The sequence below is a fragment of the Neolamprologus multifasciatus genome, chromosome 15 (genome assembly GCF_963576455.1).
Source record: "Neolamprologus multifasciatus chromosome 15, fNeoMul1.2, whole genome shotgun sequence".
Taxonomy (NCBI): domain Eukaryota; kingdom Metazoa; phylum Chordata; class Actinopteri; order Cichliformes; family Cichlidae; genus Neolamprologus; species Neolamprologus multifasciatus.
In genome coordinates this window covers 34251060-34270368 of record NC_140453.1, presented here as the reverse complement: position 1 = coordinate 34270368, position 19309 = coordinate 34251060, and the positions used below count along the sequence as shown (strand labels likewise).

The 19309-nt window shown below is 39.9% G+C and overlaps 1 protein-coding gene across 1 annotated transcript; it reads right to left on the bottom strand.

Annotated features, from left to right (window-relative positions):
- Window positions 1-1156: 1156 nt before the first annotated feature.
- Window positions 1157-19153, bottom strand: il12rb1 (interleukin 12 receptor subunit beta 1). The gene is made up of 15 exons (XM_085132565.1): window positions 18954-19153; window positions 18226-18349; window positions 13612-13763; window positions 13342-13484; window positions 13216-13255; window positions 12823-12942; window positions 11874-11950; window positions 11130-11337; window positions 10901-11047; window positions 10643-10741; window positions 8276-8431; window positions 7976-8131; window positions 7475-7544; window positions 7197-7272; window positions 1157-3904 (listed from the first exon to the last, which is right to left on the bottom strand). Exons 1-15 carry the CDS (start codon window positions 19024-19026, stop codon window positions 3584-3586), a joined length of 1962 nt encoding a protein of 653 aa, XP_084988691.1. The 5' UTR covers window positions 19027-19153; the 3' UTR covers window positions 1157-3583.
- Window positions 19154-19309: the final 156 nt, after the last annotated feature.

Sequence of the window (19309 nt, the reverse complement as noted above, 5' to 3'; positions counted from 1 at the left end):
AGACCATATGAAACTAATTCAAGTCATTTTTATTTATATAGCGCCAAATCACACCGCAAGGCACTTTATATAAGGTAAAGACCCTACAATAATACAGAGAAAACCTGAACTTTCAGAAAGCAAGGCAGCAGTGGGAAAGAAAAACTCCCTTTCAACGGGAAGAAACATCCAGCGTAACCAGGCTCAGAACATCTTTGTTCATGCAGTCATCAGAGTTTGAGTCTCTGTGTGTGTGTGAATATTAGACAAGGTGCTTAAGCACTTTTTTCTATCTAAAATTCAAATGTGTTCTCTGGAGTGACGAATCACAATTCACCATCTGGCAATCCGATGGATGAGTCTGGGTTTGGCAAGAAAAACCGTACCAAGTGTAAAGTTTGGTGGAGGGGGGGATTATGGTGTACAGTTGTCTTTCACAAGGTGGGCTCAGCTCCTTAGTTCCAGTGAGAAGAACTCTTAATACTTCAGCATACCAAGACATTTTTATACCAAGCTTGTGGGAACAGTTTGGGCATGGCCCCTTCTGGATTAGAACATGACTGTGCACGAGCGCACAAAGCAAGGTCCATAAAGATGTAGAAGAACTCAATTGGCCTGCACAGAGTCCTGACCTCAACCTGAGAGAACGCAGCCTGGTCATCCAGCATCAGTCTGACCTCACAAATGTGTTTCTGGAAGAATGGTCCAAAAATTCCCATAAATACTCCTAAACCTTGTGGAAAACCTTCCCAGAAGAGCTGAAGATGTTATATCTGCAAAGGTTGGGCTAACGTCATATTAAACCCTATAGACTAACAATGGCATGTCACTCAAGTCCATATGTGTGTGAAAGCAGAGGAGTGAATGCTTGTGTGCATAACTACAAGAACAAGTGCAGAGGTATTGGATGCCAGACGTCACCAAAGCAAAAACTGACTGAACCTGCAACATCAAATGTAAGAATAGTTGTGTTGATAAAAACTGAAACTTCAGTTAAAATATGAGCATGACTGTACTTTATTTATACATACACTATGGTATCCTGTGATAGTATTTTAACCACAGGCATTGCTTATCAGATGTTTTTTTTTCTTACCACAGAGATTAAAATCGTCTGGTCAGAGCAGAAGATTTTAATCTCTGTGGTAAGAAATGAACACACAACAGAACAGAGTGATCATCTTGCTTCTTTTATTCTTAAAATCTGAAAATAGGAAATTCTTTTCTTCTTCCAGTTCTGGGAATGCAAATTGCAGCAGGGTGGGAAACGCTAGTAGGTTGTCATCACTTTTTGAGAATTAAACAGGACACGCTCTACTCTGAACAATGCAGCTTTCGATCTGAATGCCACAGAAGTCTCTTTAGTAATGAGTAATGTGGTCTTTGATGAGCTGCCTTTTTAAGGTCACTGGGTTTTCTTTTTTGCGACCACTTCCTGTCATACCATTACCTCTCAACAGGCTCACATTTGTACTGCTCAGCGATCATAAACACAGTTTCTCTGTCTTTCCTGTTACATTACACTGGCCAACATGAGTTGTTTTTGTTTTATTCTCTTGTCATTGCAAAAACATACTGCAAAAAGTGAATTAACTTTTGCTTTGAATAATAATAATAATACAAATCTGCTTTCTTTCACGGCAAGTGTATGATGGATAATTAAAGTCAGCACTTAAAGCAAATTGCAACTGACTGAATTATCCTTTGGTAGCTTATGTGTCTGAAAGTTTCACGTTGTTGCCTCAAGATAATGGCAATGAACTAAAACCACTGAGGCAAATTTGCTTTTTAGAAAGTTTGAAAAAGTCAAACAAGTATTAACAAAGATTTCTTTATTCCACAAATAAAAAACAAACAAACATTTATTGACACTGTAAAGTGATAAAGTATGAGAATGTTTAACCCTCCTTCTTTCATGTACTGGCCTCCTTACAGTGGGGGGCACTAATTATTTGATCCCTTGCTGAATTTGCACATTTCGTCACTTACAAAGAAAATAATTAAAGTCTCTCATTTCTATGGAAGTTTCATTTTAGTGGAGAAGATGAAGAAAAAAAAAAAACACATTACATGAACGTTATAAATTCATTTGTACGTCATTGAGTGAAGTAAGTATTTGATACTGTGACGGAGCTGTGGTCCCTGGCTTAGCTGCAGGGGAGGAGTGATGCAGTGAGCTTAACGGGGCGGTGCTGGGGAGGCAGGTGAGAGCACAGCTGGTGGCGTTTGGACTGATGACAGTTTTTTTCCCTTTTTAGTGAGGTGGAAGACCAGAGAGGTGGGTTGGAAAAGCTGAGACCAGTGCTGACCAGACTGTGGGTTGTTGCATAAAACCCTAAATAAACTTGTGAGCATAACCAGTGTGTGTGGAGTGCATTCTACAGATACCCTATAACCTAGCCAGAATTCTGACTCCCATGGATTGATTGATTGATTGATTAAATGACAGTAAATCAATCAAGTACAGATACTCCTGATCTCAACTCACTATGTGTATAAACCACACCCAAAGAGCCTTCAGAGGACGTCAGAGACAAGTGTTGGAAATCGAGGAAATAAAATATAAAATGACCATCAATCACCCTTGATCTGGAGCTCCGTGCAAGAGCTTGTCTCGTGGGGTGAGGATGATCAGGAGAAAGGTGACGAATTGGCCCAAAACTACACAGGAGGAGCTTGTCAACCATCATTGGTAATGCACTACACCACAATGGATTGAAATCTTACAATGCCTGCAAGTTCCCCCTTCTTAAGAAGGCACATGTACATGCCTGTTTTAAAGTTAATATCTGTGAACATCTAAATGATTCAGAGGAGGCCTGGCAGAAAGTGCAGTGCTCACATGAAACTAAAGAGAAATGCTGAGTATGACTCAAATATCACCATCCCGACAGTGAAGCACGGAGGCTGAAACATTATGCTTTGGTGCTGTTTTTCTGCTAAGGGTGCAGGACGACTTCAGGTCATTAAGGGACCAATGGGCAGGGCCATATACCATAAAATCTTGGATGAGGACCACCTTCCCTCTGACAAAACACTGAAGATTGGTCATGGATGGGTCTTCCAGCATGGCACCGACCCAAAACATACTGCCAGAGAAGTGGCTAAAGAAGAAGCATATTAAGGTCAGGAAGTGGCCTAGCCGGTCTCCAGACCTGAGTGGAAGGAGCTGAGGCGTCTGTGCCACAAGGCAGCAAAAAAAACGAAAGCATTTAGAGAGTCTCCATAAAGAGGAGTGGGCCAAAACCTTTCCTGGGATGTGTCTAAACCTAAGAAAAGTCTTAGCGCTCTGCTTCCCAACAAGGGTTTCTTCACTAAGTACTAAGTTATGATCAAATACCTATTTCACTCAGTTGCATACAAAATGAAACTACCATAAAAATGTCTTTGCAAAGTGAGCAAACTTACACATTCACAGTGGATCAAATAATTATTTCCCCTACTGTATGTCAATGAACAAACAAGATAGTCCATTAATGTCACATAAAAAAAACAGCAAAATACTTTTGCTGATTAATATATTATTGCTAAGATCCTTCATTCGGTCAGCAAGTGCTTAGGTTCTTTTGTGCTGTGATGCTGAAAAGTCTTTAGTTAAATCCATTTAAGGTAATTCTGTCTTCATGTCAAACACCAAGCCGTTCTTGTATATCAGCATGGCAAGCTCATTGTCCACTTGCTCAAGGTCCGTAATTTCTCCTTTGGAATTCCTCTGCTCCTCATCTGTAGAGCCGGGGCTCGAACAGTCGTCGCTGCATTCTTCCAAGGTACTCCTGTCGTGGTCTACGTCCTCATTAGTCCCATGGTCCCACTCGTCCCTGAGAACGCGGACATCTTCTGCTTCCTCTGAGACAGACTTTCCCTCTGGATAAAGTTTGAGCAGCGTCAGCTCATCGTGCACCTCCTCTTTCTTCTCTAGGATTTCCTGTTTTATCACATTATCAGAGAACAGATTTAGTAAGTATTTGTAATTACATGGGATAAAGGGTTTTATCAGTTGTAGATATGAAAATGTGGGTTAAAGCTCATTGAAAATATTCTGTGGTCAGACAAATTAAAATTTGAAACTCTTTTTGGAAAACATCGAAGCGGTGTCCTAAAAAAGGAGGGGGACCAGTGTGCACATCTGATAAAAGGACCATCAGTGTTAAAAGATACGTACAGGTTTTGTACATACACACACTTTATGTACTGTTTTCACTGATGCAATGAGTTGAGCTCATTTTTGTCTCAGCTGCTTGTGTTTTGTCTTTTTCAATAGGGCACATGTCACGTTCGGCAAAAAGAAATTGACAATGGTCAAAACAGTGGTCCACCCATCACTGGTCATGGTACTGTGGCTGCATACTTCTCTTGCACACAGTCGACAGTTCTGCTTTTTGGTCAAATGAAAAGTCTGTGGTTCTGCCACATTGGCTTTCAATAGATCGGTCAGAGTATTTGCTGGAAAAATATTTGGCCAAAGCATCCAGTCATTTCAGCAATGCCCACTTAGCAACCACAGACATTCAACTTTCCATCATTTTCAGTTTTACTTCTTGTTACTCTTTCCCAGACATAGTGCTTTGAGTTCTGCCCTCATAGTTATGTTTTTGACCTAGATGATCTTTTTTTTCTCATGCGTTTTGAGAACTTTACATGTAGTTTACCAAACTCCACATGGACTGTCTCATGCCTTTTATTCAAGAATGGCCTCCGTCCCTATGATTTCAAACTTATTCCATTTAGCAGTCAGTGGGGAATCGATTTTATAGTCCAGATCTTGAGAGCATAATATCTCATCACAGTCAGGTCTGCAGTTTCCTGGACCTCTTTGCTTGTTCTTTGTTTAAAATTCATTAAATTATATATGCAGGTGCTTGCCTTTCCAATGTATGTGCAATGATTTTCTTGGCCTAAGAACACTGTGATCAATATTAACCTCCTAAGACCCGAACTCTTCCACGGCATGCATTTTTAATTTCTCTTTGATTGGGACCTGATGAATGTAAAAACAAAGAATTACCAGATTTTTTTTTTTTACCTATTTTTTGTGTCTAAGAAAAATGAGAGCCACATATGAGGATATTCATTTAAAATTTCAATAGAACAGTAGCAGTATGATGTCCTCGTAAGCGGATGTCAGGCCCTTGAGCATTTTGGTCTAAATAACCTAAAATGTGATGTCCACATATGTGGACGCCAGGTCCTAGGAGGTTAAAGGCTAATTAAAGCAAACTGGATGCATCGGGCAACAATTTGGAGCCACAGCAGACTTCAGAAACATGAAAAATTTAGCCCGGACTCACAAGAGAAAACAACAATAGCTTTTTAAGCAGGTCAAAAAGACTAGTATTTACGTAAGCAACCTGCTGTGGTCATGTAAATGAGAACAGCTGCCTTCACAGGACCTGGGGTGGTTTGGACTAGTCATGCTAGTAACTGAGAAAACAGAAGAGGAACTTGTTGCACTTGAGAGAAATCTGCCTCAGGGCTTTCTGACAGAAAGTCCAACCAAACAGTAAAGAAAAAAAAAAACAATGAAAAATAGAAGTCAGTGAATGATGGTCCCATGGAGTGAAAGCCCCAAGACTAACAGACAGTCTATGCTAACTGGTAACACCGTTGTGAATGGAAGCACGTGGGAAAAAATGAGACTCCAAATGCTACACTGTGTGCTTTGGTGTCACTTTGGTTTTTGTCATGCATAAATTTGAGAATCTGAGAAGGCAAAGAGTTGAAACTGCAGTAAAAACTAAAAATAATGACACATTCTGCAGAAAAACTTGGAAAGTTGCATCCTGTTTTCACTTCTTCTGTTTCTATTACAAAACTGAAGCGGGAACCATCGTTTGGAGACTACGGCATGCAAAGCGTCCCATAAACGTGAGTATAAAATGGACCAACACATCAACCATAATGCATGGAACATTTTTGTACATCGGTGTTGCGCAGAGCTTTACAGACACCCGTCTACATGTGCTGTGCAGTGGGGAGTAAGTGTGCTTGTCTTTGTGCCTTTGCTGTTACATTTACTTCTCCCATGAAGAGCACAGAAGTATTAACTGATATATTTCTTTGCCGAGTACTGAAAACAATGAAAGCTCTCCAGTGCTTCGAGTGCTGCGGGAGAGTAGAAAAGCACTATATAAGAATCAGTCCATACCCTTCTTCTCATCTTCTTCTTATCTTTTTAAATTTCTAATTTTTTTCCATGCTTGTTGTGAAATCAAATTTTTTTTCCTGTTCAAGCCCAGCTTTAAGCTAGTTTCCATTGCACCTACATGTAGTTGGGCTACACGCTTTTGGCTTTTGAGGGTTGCATGCAAGCATGCCTGCTTTGGTTACTTTGGTCTTTCACTGTGTAGCCAAAGTCCTGTGCATGATGGAAACACTGTAGGACTGTAAGTCCTGCACAAGGCTCACCATGAGTTCAGTAGTATTATACTTTTACAACTCCACTGGACTGAAGGGCCCCTGCACTGTATTTTAATGTCTACATGGACAGAGTCTCATGCTCACCATCTGATGATGATATCTGCACCAAGTGGACCTTCACAAGTGTGTAAATTTGGAAACCATTCATCCATTTTCTTCACAGCAGCAGACTGTCACAGCATTCAGTTCACTGCAGACGCTGCCATCTACCAGTGTCCCCTCTCCCCTCATGAACAATACCACAAGATACTTAAATTTCTCCCCTTGTGGCAGAAACTCATTCCTAACCCAGAGTGGAACCTTTTCCAGCTGCAGTGGCTTAGCCAAGGAGTGTCACTGTGAATTCTCATCCCAGTTGCTTCACACTCGGCCTCAAACAGTCCCAGTGTGAGTGAGAGGACATACCTGATTAAACCATAACAAACCACATCATCTGCAAAGAGCAGAGAAGAGATCCCGAGACCACCAAAACAAACACCCTTAACCTCCCCATAAACAGAATCAGTGACATCTGGAGATGCAGACCGACCTCTCACAGTGCGCATTTGAATGCCTTCTCATTAAGATTGCAGGACTAACTCTCACACACACTCAAATATCCCTGAGAGGATGATATTTCAGTAATCAGGGATCAAAAAAGCCAAGCTCTCCACCTCCAATCCACAGAACCACCAAAACACCAACCAATTAGCAAAACTGTTTAAACCCCCAAATTTCTTTGACTATAACTACCTAAATAACCACACTGGAAACGAACATCAAATCCTTAACAGCTGCAAATCCAAGCAACGGCCTTTTACCTGAGTCTTTGATTGATGGGGGATGAAATTTGTAATAACAGGCTTTGGCACAGGAGGAAAAATCTTGACTTTGATCCTAAAGATGAGAAAAACAGATAAACAAGAACTTCATGAGAAACTTACTTTCTTAGACAATTAAGAGACACGTCTGATGATCAGAAGTTACGTTGGCTGCTGACCGTGTTTCACTTGTTTTTCACAAGTACTAAACAAACATACTGTATGCATATTGTAGTCTGCAGGTTTGTTTTTAAAATGGGGGAAAAAAGTTTACTTACTTCTTCAAGACAACGGTGCACGTTGTTGAGAATAAAAAGAAGACAAACAGCAAGCCGAAACTCAACCACACTAATACGGGGAGGAGAGTAACAGAAAATTAGTAATTCTGCTAGACCATATCTGATTTTCACAAAAAAATTAGCTCCAAGATTTGAACTAATATAATGAGTTCACTCTTTGAAATATAAAGTTTGAACTCAACTTTATACCACAGCTCTGTGAAAAACAGTTTCACTTTATTACTTCTTGAGATTTTCATGTTCAAGCGTGGAGCGTGACTATCTTGAAGGTATCAGTGACAATTTTTCAAAAACTATATATTGAAACGTATTTGATAAATGAAGCTAAAATCTCACAGCAATCATTACATATGGTAAGTTTGTACCATAAAATATTTATGCAAATCAAAGCCGGTTAGAGACCCCAAGGAGAAAACCTTGCTGACATATATTAGCTTTACTAAAAACAAATTATTTTATCGTGAGAGTTCGCTCTGATACCATTCATAGGTTTTCCTGGCTTGGTGTTGATGGTTGCTGTTGCTTCAGGCCCTTCTCCCACTTGTGTCACCCCAGCTAGGGTGATGATATATTTGCTTCCAGCTTTCAAGTTTTCCAGGTGGTATTTAGTCTCTGAAGCTGCTATGTTGTCGCACACTAACAAAAAAAAGCAGGGACAAAAAGACAAACAATTTCGTTATTACAGTTTGAAAATTTATATTTCTCAAATGTGAGTGTCAGTTAGTGTTTCCTTTTACAGAACTTAGAAGCAGTTAGAGTTCAAAGAAGTGATTTTCACACCTTTGGGCTCATCCTGTGAACTGATTTTTACCCAGCACAGGCGGTAATGTGTCAGGAAGCCTTGCTGGTACGCAAGAGGAATCGCTTTCCAGGACAGGTCAGCAGAAATGTCTCTTTCGTTTAATGTGATGACCTCCTGAGGTTCCTTCAGCGGTACTAAAATTTAAAAAAAGAATTAAAATAATAATCCTTTTGCAGCAGGAGACAAAATGTGTTGTGCTCAGTGATTTTGATTTGCACTCGATGAGTGTGTTTTTTTGTTCAGCTTAATGTTAACTGCCTAGAGAACTGGTCTAAACTTGGATTCAGTAATATATCATAATTAGCACGTTAGCTTCTCACTTTAGCAAATCTTGGGAACTAAATTTTACGCATGCTAACTGGCCCACAACTCACAATTAATATGTACTTGAGCAGGCACTACATAAAGTTGCAGAACCTAGTCCAGACCAACTGAAACACCCACAGATCACAACACTGGCCCCACAGGTTGGTGCATCATTACATTTTATTACCTAATCGCCCATCAGACCACATGACCTTTACTTCGATCTTTCTGCTGCAAACTAAAGCACTGTCTCACTAATAAGTGGTTTTCTTAAGATTGCACACCTCCCTTTACCTGTGTGTTAATGTTCTTACTTTCACTGCTAATCTTAGCCTTGTGTTCTACTGTTGATTGTTTATGATTTAAAGCGATATCTGATCACAGTCAGCACGATAGTTTACCTTTGCTAGCTAAAACATATTAATCATTGCAGTAATTATTCTACTGAAATCAGTCAATTCAATACTTAAATGATGTTGTTGTTCAAACTGACAAAGGTCTGTATCTGCTGCAGTAATTATGATGGCTAGGAGCTGAGAGCCTGCTGAAGGTCGCAAAATTTTGAGAAGAGTCCAACTTTTCAATTTTGCAATGTGAACACAAAACAATCAAAAGCCCCCTCCCTCTAAATACCTTTTCTACCCACAGCGATATAGAAAATGTATTACTATTATTATTAGTGATAATTCCTGGTGATGATGGGTGATTCCCTTTGCTTTTGAACTACGTGTCTCTGTTCTTCTTTAATCCCTAGTGGGAATAAAAATGTATCCTCCCCTCTGTTTTTGAGTACTGCATCTTGAAAGAGTTTACAGCCCAAACAACAGCTGAATTCTCTACAAACGTGAGATCTAAGAAAGCCTCACTATCTGGGGCATCTCTGACGAAATGCTATATGCATGGTTTGTTGGCATTGCAGCTGAAGGTGCAGCTGCCTTGAGAGGCTGATAGGGAAGAGCAGCCATTGAGTCTTTCACTGCATCAACCAGAATAATTAAAAACATTCATGTCACTGTCAAACACATTACGGAGTTGAGATATTTTTACATAGTCATTGACTCTCAGTCTCCAAAAGTTTGCAGATTATCTCAGTAAAGTGAGCGGGGTCATCTCCCTGCCTATCCTGAGGTTTGTGGGTAATCTTTTAGTTTGCGGTCTGTCTTCAAAGAAGACTGAATCTACTGCAGCGCAATATTTATTTATGCTTTTATACTGAGAGCTTTTTGTGCTGTTGCATTTTATGCACGACTTCATTATTTCATATTAAATACTGAGATTAAATAGCAAATAGCATTAAGATTTTAAAAAATTAGGATTTAATTGTGGTATTAATGTTGTGTTTGAATAAATCACCGACGTCTGAAGAGGTCATTTTGAGCTGGAGAATGATGGGCGTATTCATTTAATGAAAACGTTTTATCATTCTTACAAGTCGTGCCCATCCAACGGCCACCTGGAGGCTTTCTGTGTACCGTTTGCATGCTCACACTGTGTGGGTACTCAGGCGTGCGTTAGGTAAACTAGTGTGTAATCGGTGCAAATTGATTGTCTGTTTCTTGGTCCAGCGATATACTGGCGACCTGAGTAGGGTGTACCCTGCGCCCTGCCCTAACAACCCTGAACTGGCTAAGAAAATAAACTGATAGATGGATGAATGGAAAAATATTGCAATATTTTTGCTGTTCACTGATGTTTAAGGTCGGACATGTGTAGCTGACAACAAGCTGTGTTTTTCACAAATCCTGCCGTGACTGAGTCATTTTATTCATGAATCCCCCTTTCAGCAATCATCGTTGAATATTTCTTTCTTTCTGAGATGTTTATCTTTTAGTCAGTATTGGTTTGACCATTTTATCTCACCACATGACATAGAAATATCACACAGTAAAAAATGTGCCAGCCGGCCTCGCTCTCCCCTTTAGTTAATCTATACGTGCATGCATGTGCTCTTTAATGTGGTCGACTCGTTGCAGTCCTCCTAGCTGGAAGGGAAAGTCTGTAGAAACCTTGCACATGTATGCTTTCATGAAAGCACTTACCACCTTCTTTTTGATAAAAGAAGCACATTTTAACCGTCTGTGGTCTCCCATGTTGACATCTGTGTTCAAAGTAGAGGTAACGGATGTAGTCCTTCAGGTCTGTAACAGAAACACAAAGGCTACTTTTGTCTATGGTGTTTTTAATGCCATCATTTTGAAAACAAGGTGGCATAAACATAAGATGAATGAGAGTAAAATCTTTTACTTGTTGATCTTAACCATTTCATGAACAAAGGGAACAAACTTAAACAAACTTACTCTTTCTTACTGCTTTTTTCTTCTTGTTACCCATCTTTCCTGTTAAGGTTATCACATTTTTTGGCACTAGACTTGCATCTTGAAGCTCGTACCACTCAAGACAAGTTCTCCTGTTTATTTTTTTATCTGCCAAAGTTTTGCTGCAAGCTGCCAGAGAGAAATTCAGCTTTGTGGTCTACTTGAACATAAATATACACAATATTGATATCTATGCATTTTACACGCCTACCTTCTAAATCTGATGCAGGTTCAGCTGGTACTTGCAGGATTGCCGGAGGAGACACGCTCACATCATTTTTGGCAATAACGGAGATGTTGGCAGCCGAGTACGACACAAATGTGTAAATAGTATGGTCATTGTGATATATGGTCTTGGTGCAAATACACTGCGAAGAATTCGATGTCACATTTCTCACTGCTGCTCCTACTGGCATTGGCTGAAGAACAAGAGGGCGCTTTGTTGAGACAAATGCAGCTTGACCGACTAGACAAGAAAATACTGTATTCAACTGTTTCAACACTGTCCAGGGAGTAGTGGATGAAAATGAAAATGTAAAAAAAAAGTGGTAGAAACTGATGGATGAAGTGCCGTTTACAGCCAAGTATTTTCACAAATTCAGTTCCATCCACCGCTCCTGGTCTTTTTGGGGCGATCGTGGCTCAAGAGTTGGGAGTTCGCCTTGTAATCGGAAGGTTGCCGGTTCGAGCCCTGGCTTGGACAGCTTCGGTCGTTGTGTCCTTGGGCAAGACACTTCACCCGTTGCCTACTGGTGGTGGTCAGAGGGCTCGGTGGCGCCAGTGTCCGGCAGCCTCGCCTCTGTCAGTGCGCCCCAGGGTGGCTACAATGTAGCTTGCCATCACATGTGTGTGAATGGATGGATGACTGGATGTGTAAAGCGCTTTGGGGTCCATAGGGACTAGTAAAGCGCTATGTAAATACAGGCCATTTACCATTTATCATGAGTTGACTTACCATCCACGTTAGTGTCACCTTTCGAGTGCCATTGAAATGTGTTATTGTCATGGTAACATTAGGCGCATGTACAAGTTCTGTAATGAAAACAAAAAGACTTTTTTGAGATGCATCAATTTACCATCCTATAAGAAGAATGCTAGAGTGGATTGAACAGGGCTGACGTTACTTGGCATCATTGCTCTGTTTTATGACACAATTTTAAAAAAGAAAGCTATCCTCAGCCTCACATTCCTGACTACAGTACGTTGGTACACACGGAAGTTTATGGTTGACTCAATGAGTGCAAGACGGCAAGGCCCTGTGGTTTCTGAACAAGCCCAAATCATCGCCCTCCCACCGCCGTGCTCGACAGTTGATGTGTTGTGTTTGGTTTTCACCATATGTGTTGCTGTGCATTAGAGGCAAACATCTGTGCCATGCTGTCTGTACTTCTGGTACTCCAGAAGTCTTGTGGTTTGTGATGCAACTTGATGCAACTTTCAAAACCCAAGTTGTGCTGCCCTGTTCTTTTTTGAACATGTAGAAGATGCTTACTCCTGGTAGCACTTCAAAACAAGCCATACTTGTCTAGTCTTTTTCTACTTGTACTGTCATGGACTTTAACATTTAATATGCTAACTGAGGGCTATGGGTTTTTGACGATTTCTGGGACGTTCCCTGGGAAGACTAATGCAAACACTGGCTGTTGATCTGAGATTACATTTACCAACTTTTGTTTTTTTAGACCTGTTAAGGTCAGAATGATTATTTTTATATCCTGAAACCATCAATTTGAAAGAGGATGTAGTTTTTTTTTCTCCATGTGATAAAAGGCAAATATTTCAATTGCATCCTGTGCAGCATCATTACACATTCAATTGTAGTGTAAATATGCATTTCATTCACATTGAGATTCACATTTGAAATTAAAATCATCACTTCGGCTGTGTGTATAACACTAGCTCACCTGCAGGAACCACAACCTGAGACCAGGCACTCCACAGTGGTTTCTTGACCATAGTGGATCGGTGTCTGATCTGAATCTGGTACGCTGAACTCTTCCGAAGGTTTACAACAAAGACCTGGTCTGTTCAGATTGAAGAAAAAGAGAGTTTAGCTCATTCAACCAAGTTTCACTTGGCTAAATGTTGCCCAGAAATACTTGTTGCTGTGCTCATAAATGCATTATTTTGTCCTTAAACAGATGACTGTCTCTGTGGGGGATTTTTAGGGTCTAGGAGGGCTTCACACACACACTAACAGGTGTTACACGTTTTAAATTATAAGCTTCTATAAACAAATGCCTCACTTGCAATCATCTTCAGACATTTTAACTCCTATAAGACATATTTGTACTCACGCTGATCTTTATTGTTGTTAATGGTGCTACTTATTATTCTCTGTAACAGCAAATGAAATTAGGTTAAATAGTGATTTGTTTTAAAAAGGCCAAAAATTTACATCTGGTGACAAAACACCGACTCACTTTTCCCCACGGTTCTGTGGGATGCTCGTCTCGTCTGAACCAAACCTCTGCTACAGCTGGATACTTCTCTGTAGCTATCCAGCTCAAGCTGAGGTTGTTTTTCAACCAGGATGCTGAAATATTTTGTGGTGCTTCATATTTTACTGTTGAATGAAAGCGAAACTTTGCTTAATGCACATTTCAACTGCAAAGCAAAATTAAAATGCGGGCTGTGTCAGTTTGGGGAATCAAAATGGATAATCGTGCAATTAAAAAAAGGGTGTCCATTACCTAGGTCCTGGAGTATGACAGACGTCTTTGGTGATTTGCAGGTGGAGTTTCCTATGTGAGCTTCCACCCAAATCATAACGCTGCGCGACTGAATGAGTTGTTCCTCAACAACATTATGGAAAGTTTCCTTAATGTTCCCAAATTTTGTCTCACTACATAGAAAAACATAAAAGCATTACTGCCCCGGGAGCAGCGGAGAAAGAAACACTTAAACTCAGCATTAAACTCATGAGTATATTAACACTTTCTCGTCCAGTTTCACTCGTTTGTTTTCCTTTGTCTGTTTTCATAGCTTCTTACTTTAGAAAGTACACCTCTTTACATTCTTGCTTGAACTTAAATGAGATGATTGACACTTGTATCACCTGTATCTCTCAGGTAAATATGACTTTAATAGTCAGTTCATTGAGGTTTGCAGGCATGTTTATGCGCAGCTCTCTTAAGGTCCCTGAGGTTAGGTCATCGACTGGGTCATTGAAAACCCTTAACTCCCTTCAGTCATTCTGTTGTAGATCTGCTGCTGTGCTTGAGATCATTGTCCTGTCGCATGACACAGTTCAGCCAGGCTTTAGCTGTCAGACAGATGGCCTCACATTTGACCAGAGATGGGCAGTTACAAGTAATGCGTTACTGTAATCTGATTACTTTTTTCAAGAAACAAGTAAGTAAGGGATTACTATTGCAAAAAATTAATTAGATTACTGTTACTTTCCTGTAAGCACACTGCATTACCGTGTTACTAAAATGTGATTGTGAGAGTGTCTCATGACACTGACGTACGAGTGTGCGACATCTGTGGTAACAGATGTGTGTAGATTAACAGTGGATAATATGGAGTGCGGGAGAGAGACCATGCGTCGTTTAAAGTTTGGAAGTATGACATGACTTTGAGTTTGATTCTGTAAAAACTGACAAAAACATTAGTGTCCGCTGTACACTCTGCGTGTGAAGAAAACTCCTTCCCATGCAGTATAAAAATCTAACTTCAAATCTGAACAAGCACCTAGCACGCTGTCATTGGAATGTGAAATTCCCAGAGAAACCCCCGGTGTTCTGGGAATCCATCCTACCTCAAAAACCATCCTACTGGTTGTTTCTGTGCATGTGCTGCGCATGCGCACAATACAAAATTAAGTGGCAAATCGTCTCGCCTTTATGAATATGAGCTAGAAGCATACTCTTGATTGGTAGTTAATTTATGTGGCAAACCGTCCTACATACTTAAATTTTTGCTGGAATTATTGTGTGACAGCAGAAATGTGCATATACTATGTACGGTAGGACGGTTTGCCAAAGTAAGATGTTTTGTCAGAACACCGGATCCCTCCACTGACACGACTGCTGCAGCACCAAATGTCCACCGGCCCCACTCCTGCTAAAACAGGTGAAAATAGATTTAGGAGTGACATGACTCAGTGCCCATGACTTTTTGATTTTATTTATTTTTTGCTGTGTTTTACTTGCATCAAAAAATGATTTTATTTTATATGATGGAATATGCAGAAAATAGGTTTAAATGTTAAAGAATTTATTCAAGTCAAAGACTGTTGCATATCATTTAATTTTTGCTTGATTCAATGTGCATAAAGTTAAAAGATTAAAACTAATAAAACAAGTTCTAAAAAGAGACTTTTTCATTTGATTCAATTTTATATGATGGATTATGCAGAAAAAATAGAATTGGGCTAAAGTGTCTATTGCTTTATTGTGTATTCAGGTTGTGTATCATGTTGTTTAAAAGTAATAAAGTAACTAATTACTTTTGAAAATAAGTAATCAGTGAAGTAATAGGATTACTTTCTTGGAGAAGTAATCAGTAATTGGTAACTAATTACTATTTTCACATAACTTGACCAACACTGCATTTGACTCTAGGATACTTTGGTAAACCGAGGCGTTTGTGGTCAATTGCCAGGTGTCCAGGTCCTATGGCTGCAAAACAAGTGCAAGTCATCATCAGTCCTGCACTGGGCTCTACAGCTCGTTTGGTTTTCAGGTGGCACATTATGGCCAAACAACTCTACTTTGGTGTGGTCTGTCCAAAGAACATGGTCACAGAGGTCTTGTGGTTTGTTGCAGCTTTAAAAGCCTAAGCTTTGCTGAACCTGGTACGCTAAACTCTTCCGAAGAGCCACAACAATGACCTGGTCTGTTCAAAATGAAAGAGTGTTTAGTATGTGGCTAAATGTTTTGTGTTCATTACTGTGTAAAGTATCTCTGATCATCTGACATTTTTTGTGGCTGTGCTCATTAATGCGTTATTTTGTTCTTAAACAGTTGACTAGTTCTCGACAGTCTCTGTGGGGGATTTTTAGGGTCATGGACAGCTTTAAACAGGTGGTACACATTATAACTTATAAGCTTCCATAAGTAAATGCCTCACTTGCAATCATCTTCACACATTTTAACTTCTAGTTTCAAAACAAATGATAATTTAGCTAACCTGGTGACCTGGTCACCCTGGTGACCCTTCCAAACAAGCGACACCTGCATACATTTCTAACGCGGGACAACTTGTGCAGTTTCTCAAAGCATTGCATGGACTGACCTTGGAGGGAATTTGTTGGGACGTTCACGCCTAAAAGACTAGTGTGTATCAATACCACTAGATCACCAAAATGCTGAAATGTTGGATTTTGCAGAGGTGCCCGCACATGATGATGATCAGTTAATCGAAGGCATTTATTATAGGGTACTAGCTACCCTCTTATTTCCAATGGAAGCAGTAAGTATTTGGTATTTAACAGGACTGTGAAAACCTTCTCTTTCACATGACAGTATCCCCTCTCTATGCTAATCCTGAAATCTAGTATTCTTCCAGTTCCAAAGCCATTCATCAGGTTTTTCTCTTTTTCATAACTCTGATCATGAAAAGACTTAATCGGTCATGTAGGCTCTCCTTCCATTTCAGTAGAAGTAACTTTTCTTGAAGATCTATCAATATGTAGTTTGGCAGTGCAGTTTCACTCATGATGCCAGAACAATGCAGACACACAAAATTTCCTATGTTGCAAAAGTGCTTTTGTGCATTTCTTTCTAATCTGAGGTGTAAAATAAAAGTTGCATAATACTTCTATTCCTCTCACATCCGCACACTTGCTTGTTCTGAGGTGAATGCAAATGGGAGAGCAAACTGTGCAACTAACGTTAAACGTCTCAGCTGCCAGCAGTGCACACCTCTTTGTTTTTTTGGTTGCAAGAGTGAAGGCATGAGTCTCAGAGGGTAACTGTTTTTCATTGTTGCTGTTGCAGTTTGCGCATGATGCACAGAAGCCAAGCAATGCACTGCAGGTATTTAAGTCACTAATAAAGTGTCAATGGAAAATTGTACTTAAGTAGTCAGTATAAGCTTTTAATGATATAAGTTTACATGTGATAGAATACTGCATGATGACCTTTTTATGACTTAGACTGTTGTCTACTACAAGACTTGTTCTGCTTTATAAATTCTTTCCCACAGCGATAATAGCTGAACAAGCAGTTTCACTGGAGAGCTGGACACTTTTATCTGCGCTCCCTAACAAGAAGAGGGGCCGCGTCCTTCAGAATCACACACACACACATACACTTGCATACGCGCATACATACGCACTAACATTCCTCTGTCTATGAATAGACGTATTCACTGTTGTATTATTTTTGTATATAAATAAAGACAAGTGCAAGAACAGCACGCACATCACAGGGCCCCCACTCTGGTGTGACCACCCTTGCAAGTAAAAACTGCAGCGTGTGTCTTTCTGCTCTCCGACTCTCAGCTGAAGACGTGTCTTTTAGAATAAATCTCTCGACATAAAGTAAAATGTAAAAACTGAATACATGTGTTTCTAATGTTTGCAGTCATGAGAACACCAGCTAACAGTGTGTAAACACAGGCTGTCAGACTTAAAATGACAGATTAACTTTGCTATATTTCAAATGCGCTCATCATAAAATAGAAGCTGAATCTGTGACCTTAAATTGTTTTCTCTGGGCTTTGCTGTTGTGGAAATAAAAAAATGAAAAACAAAGAGGACGTAGCACTGACATGACCTCATTTGCTTTATTTTGATTACATGTTATGAAAGCTGCCCTACATAGCTGACCTAAACTGTTTGAAGGAGTACAGCCTCTCAGATCATAAATTCATTTTGTTCCACTGTCACGTGAAAATCTCACGATTTCTGGGCTGGCTGAAACCCTCACGGTTTCTCACATCCTAACATAACACCTCTGGCTTGCAGCACTGTCGCAGGTGTTGCAGAGTGGTATCAAGATCCCACCTATCCCCTGGCTTTCACTATGAAACATCAAACCACCCAACCAGTTGTTCACTGTAAGAAGCTGGATGTCCAGAAAGCAAATGTGAGAAATATACAAGATTGTGGCAACTGGGCTTCATGGGCCCATTTTTAAAAAAATATCACACAAAGGTTTAGAGTTTATGTAAATGGCCTGTATTTGTATAGCGCTTTTCTAGTCCCTAAGGACCCCAAAGCGCTTTACACAACCAGTCATCCACCCATTCACACACACATTCACACACTGTGAATGTGTAGAATCAATTATTTTTCACAGACTGAACATCTTTATGGACACATCAATAACAAAGAGCTGAAACTGAGCAATACTCACTTAAAGTAAAGCTCAAACGTCATGTCGCTGTGAGTCGTGTTCAGGCTCCACTCGCACGTGTAAACAGTAGCTTCAGCTTTTCGTCTGAAGCACTGAGGACTCGAGGGAGCCTCGCATGCAAAACCTAAGAAGAAACATATTTGAAAATGATGTAAACTGATGTCATCGGGTGAACCTTTGATTTGTCTGGGTTATCTTTGCCAGGTTACCCCAGAAACCACACATCCCTTTAGAGAAAACAGCTTCAAATGTCCCATTTCAAGCTGGAATTTTCTTGTACTATTTACATTTTTTGAAATACACCTGTAAGTGTAACACTTTCTTTCACTCTTCTCACTGTTTTGTTGTCCTACGTCTCACGTCTAAATCATTATTTGTCACTTTACCTCACCCTTACAAGTGCAAAATTCACACGTACATTCTATTTGAATGAGTTAATTTGTCAAATATATTTTAAACCTAAAAGCCAACAGTTCAGAAACGCTGCACACTGCGGATGTGAACTGCAAAGTGTGGAAACCACACACTGCTGATAAGATAACCAAAATTTTGTGGCTGATGTTTTTACTAAGTTGAGCTATCACGTTCATGCATGTAATTAGCATTCTGGAAGGTGATTTGATATAATCAGAATAAAGTTAATCTCAAATCCAAAGCACAAAGCCACTTAAATGAAGGTAAACTTTTTAAGGTCATCAAAGAAGAAAGCTTTTCATAGTTGTATCTACCTTTGCTGAGAGTCGTGAGGAACATAAACATAACGTATCCATGTAGTGAACTCCTGTTCTTAAAAAGTTCCATGAGGTATCGTGGAAAGTCTAGAAAGGTGATCGTTCTACAGTTTGTGAGAGTCCATGTAGATAACCTGCCTTCACTTGTATTTCTCCGAAATGTCACAGAATGTCTCGGCTTGTTTCACTTCATATGAAGAGCAACAAAACCACAAGCGTCAGGGGTGGGGGAAGGTTGTTATCGTCACAATGGCAGTCATACACAAAATACTGTATACTGTATGACTCACTGAAATCATTTGTTGATTTTTACATTTTTTTATTTTCCTGCCACCGTTTTCTGCTGTCTCCAG

Bases quoted from the DNA above. Each gene is read 5' to 3' on its own strand.
- il12rb1 (XM_085132565.1), bottom strand. From the start codon at position 19,026: ATGGAACTTTTTAAGAACAGGAGTTCACTACATGGATACGTTATGTTT. The intron at 13,764-18,225 runs GTGAGTATTGCT...TTTTCTATGTAG, and splicing joins ACGTTTGAGCTTTACTTTAA to TGAGACAAAATTTGGGAACA. The intron at 3,905-7,196 runs GTAAAAGGCCGT...GTGATAAAACAG, and splicing joins CCCATCAATCAAAGACTCAG to GAAATCCTAGAGAAGAAAGA.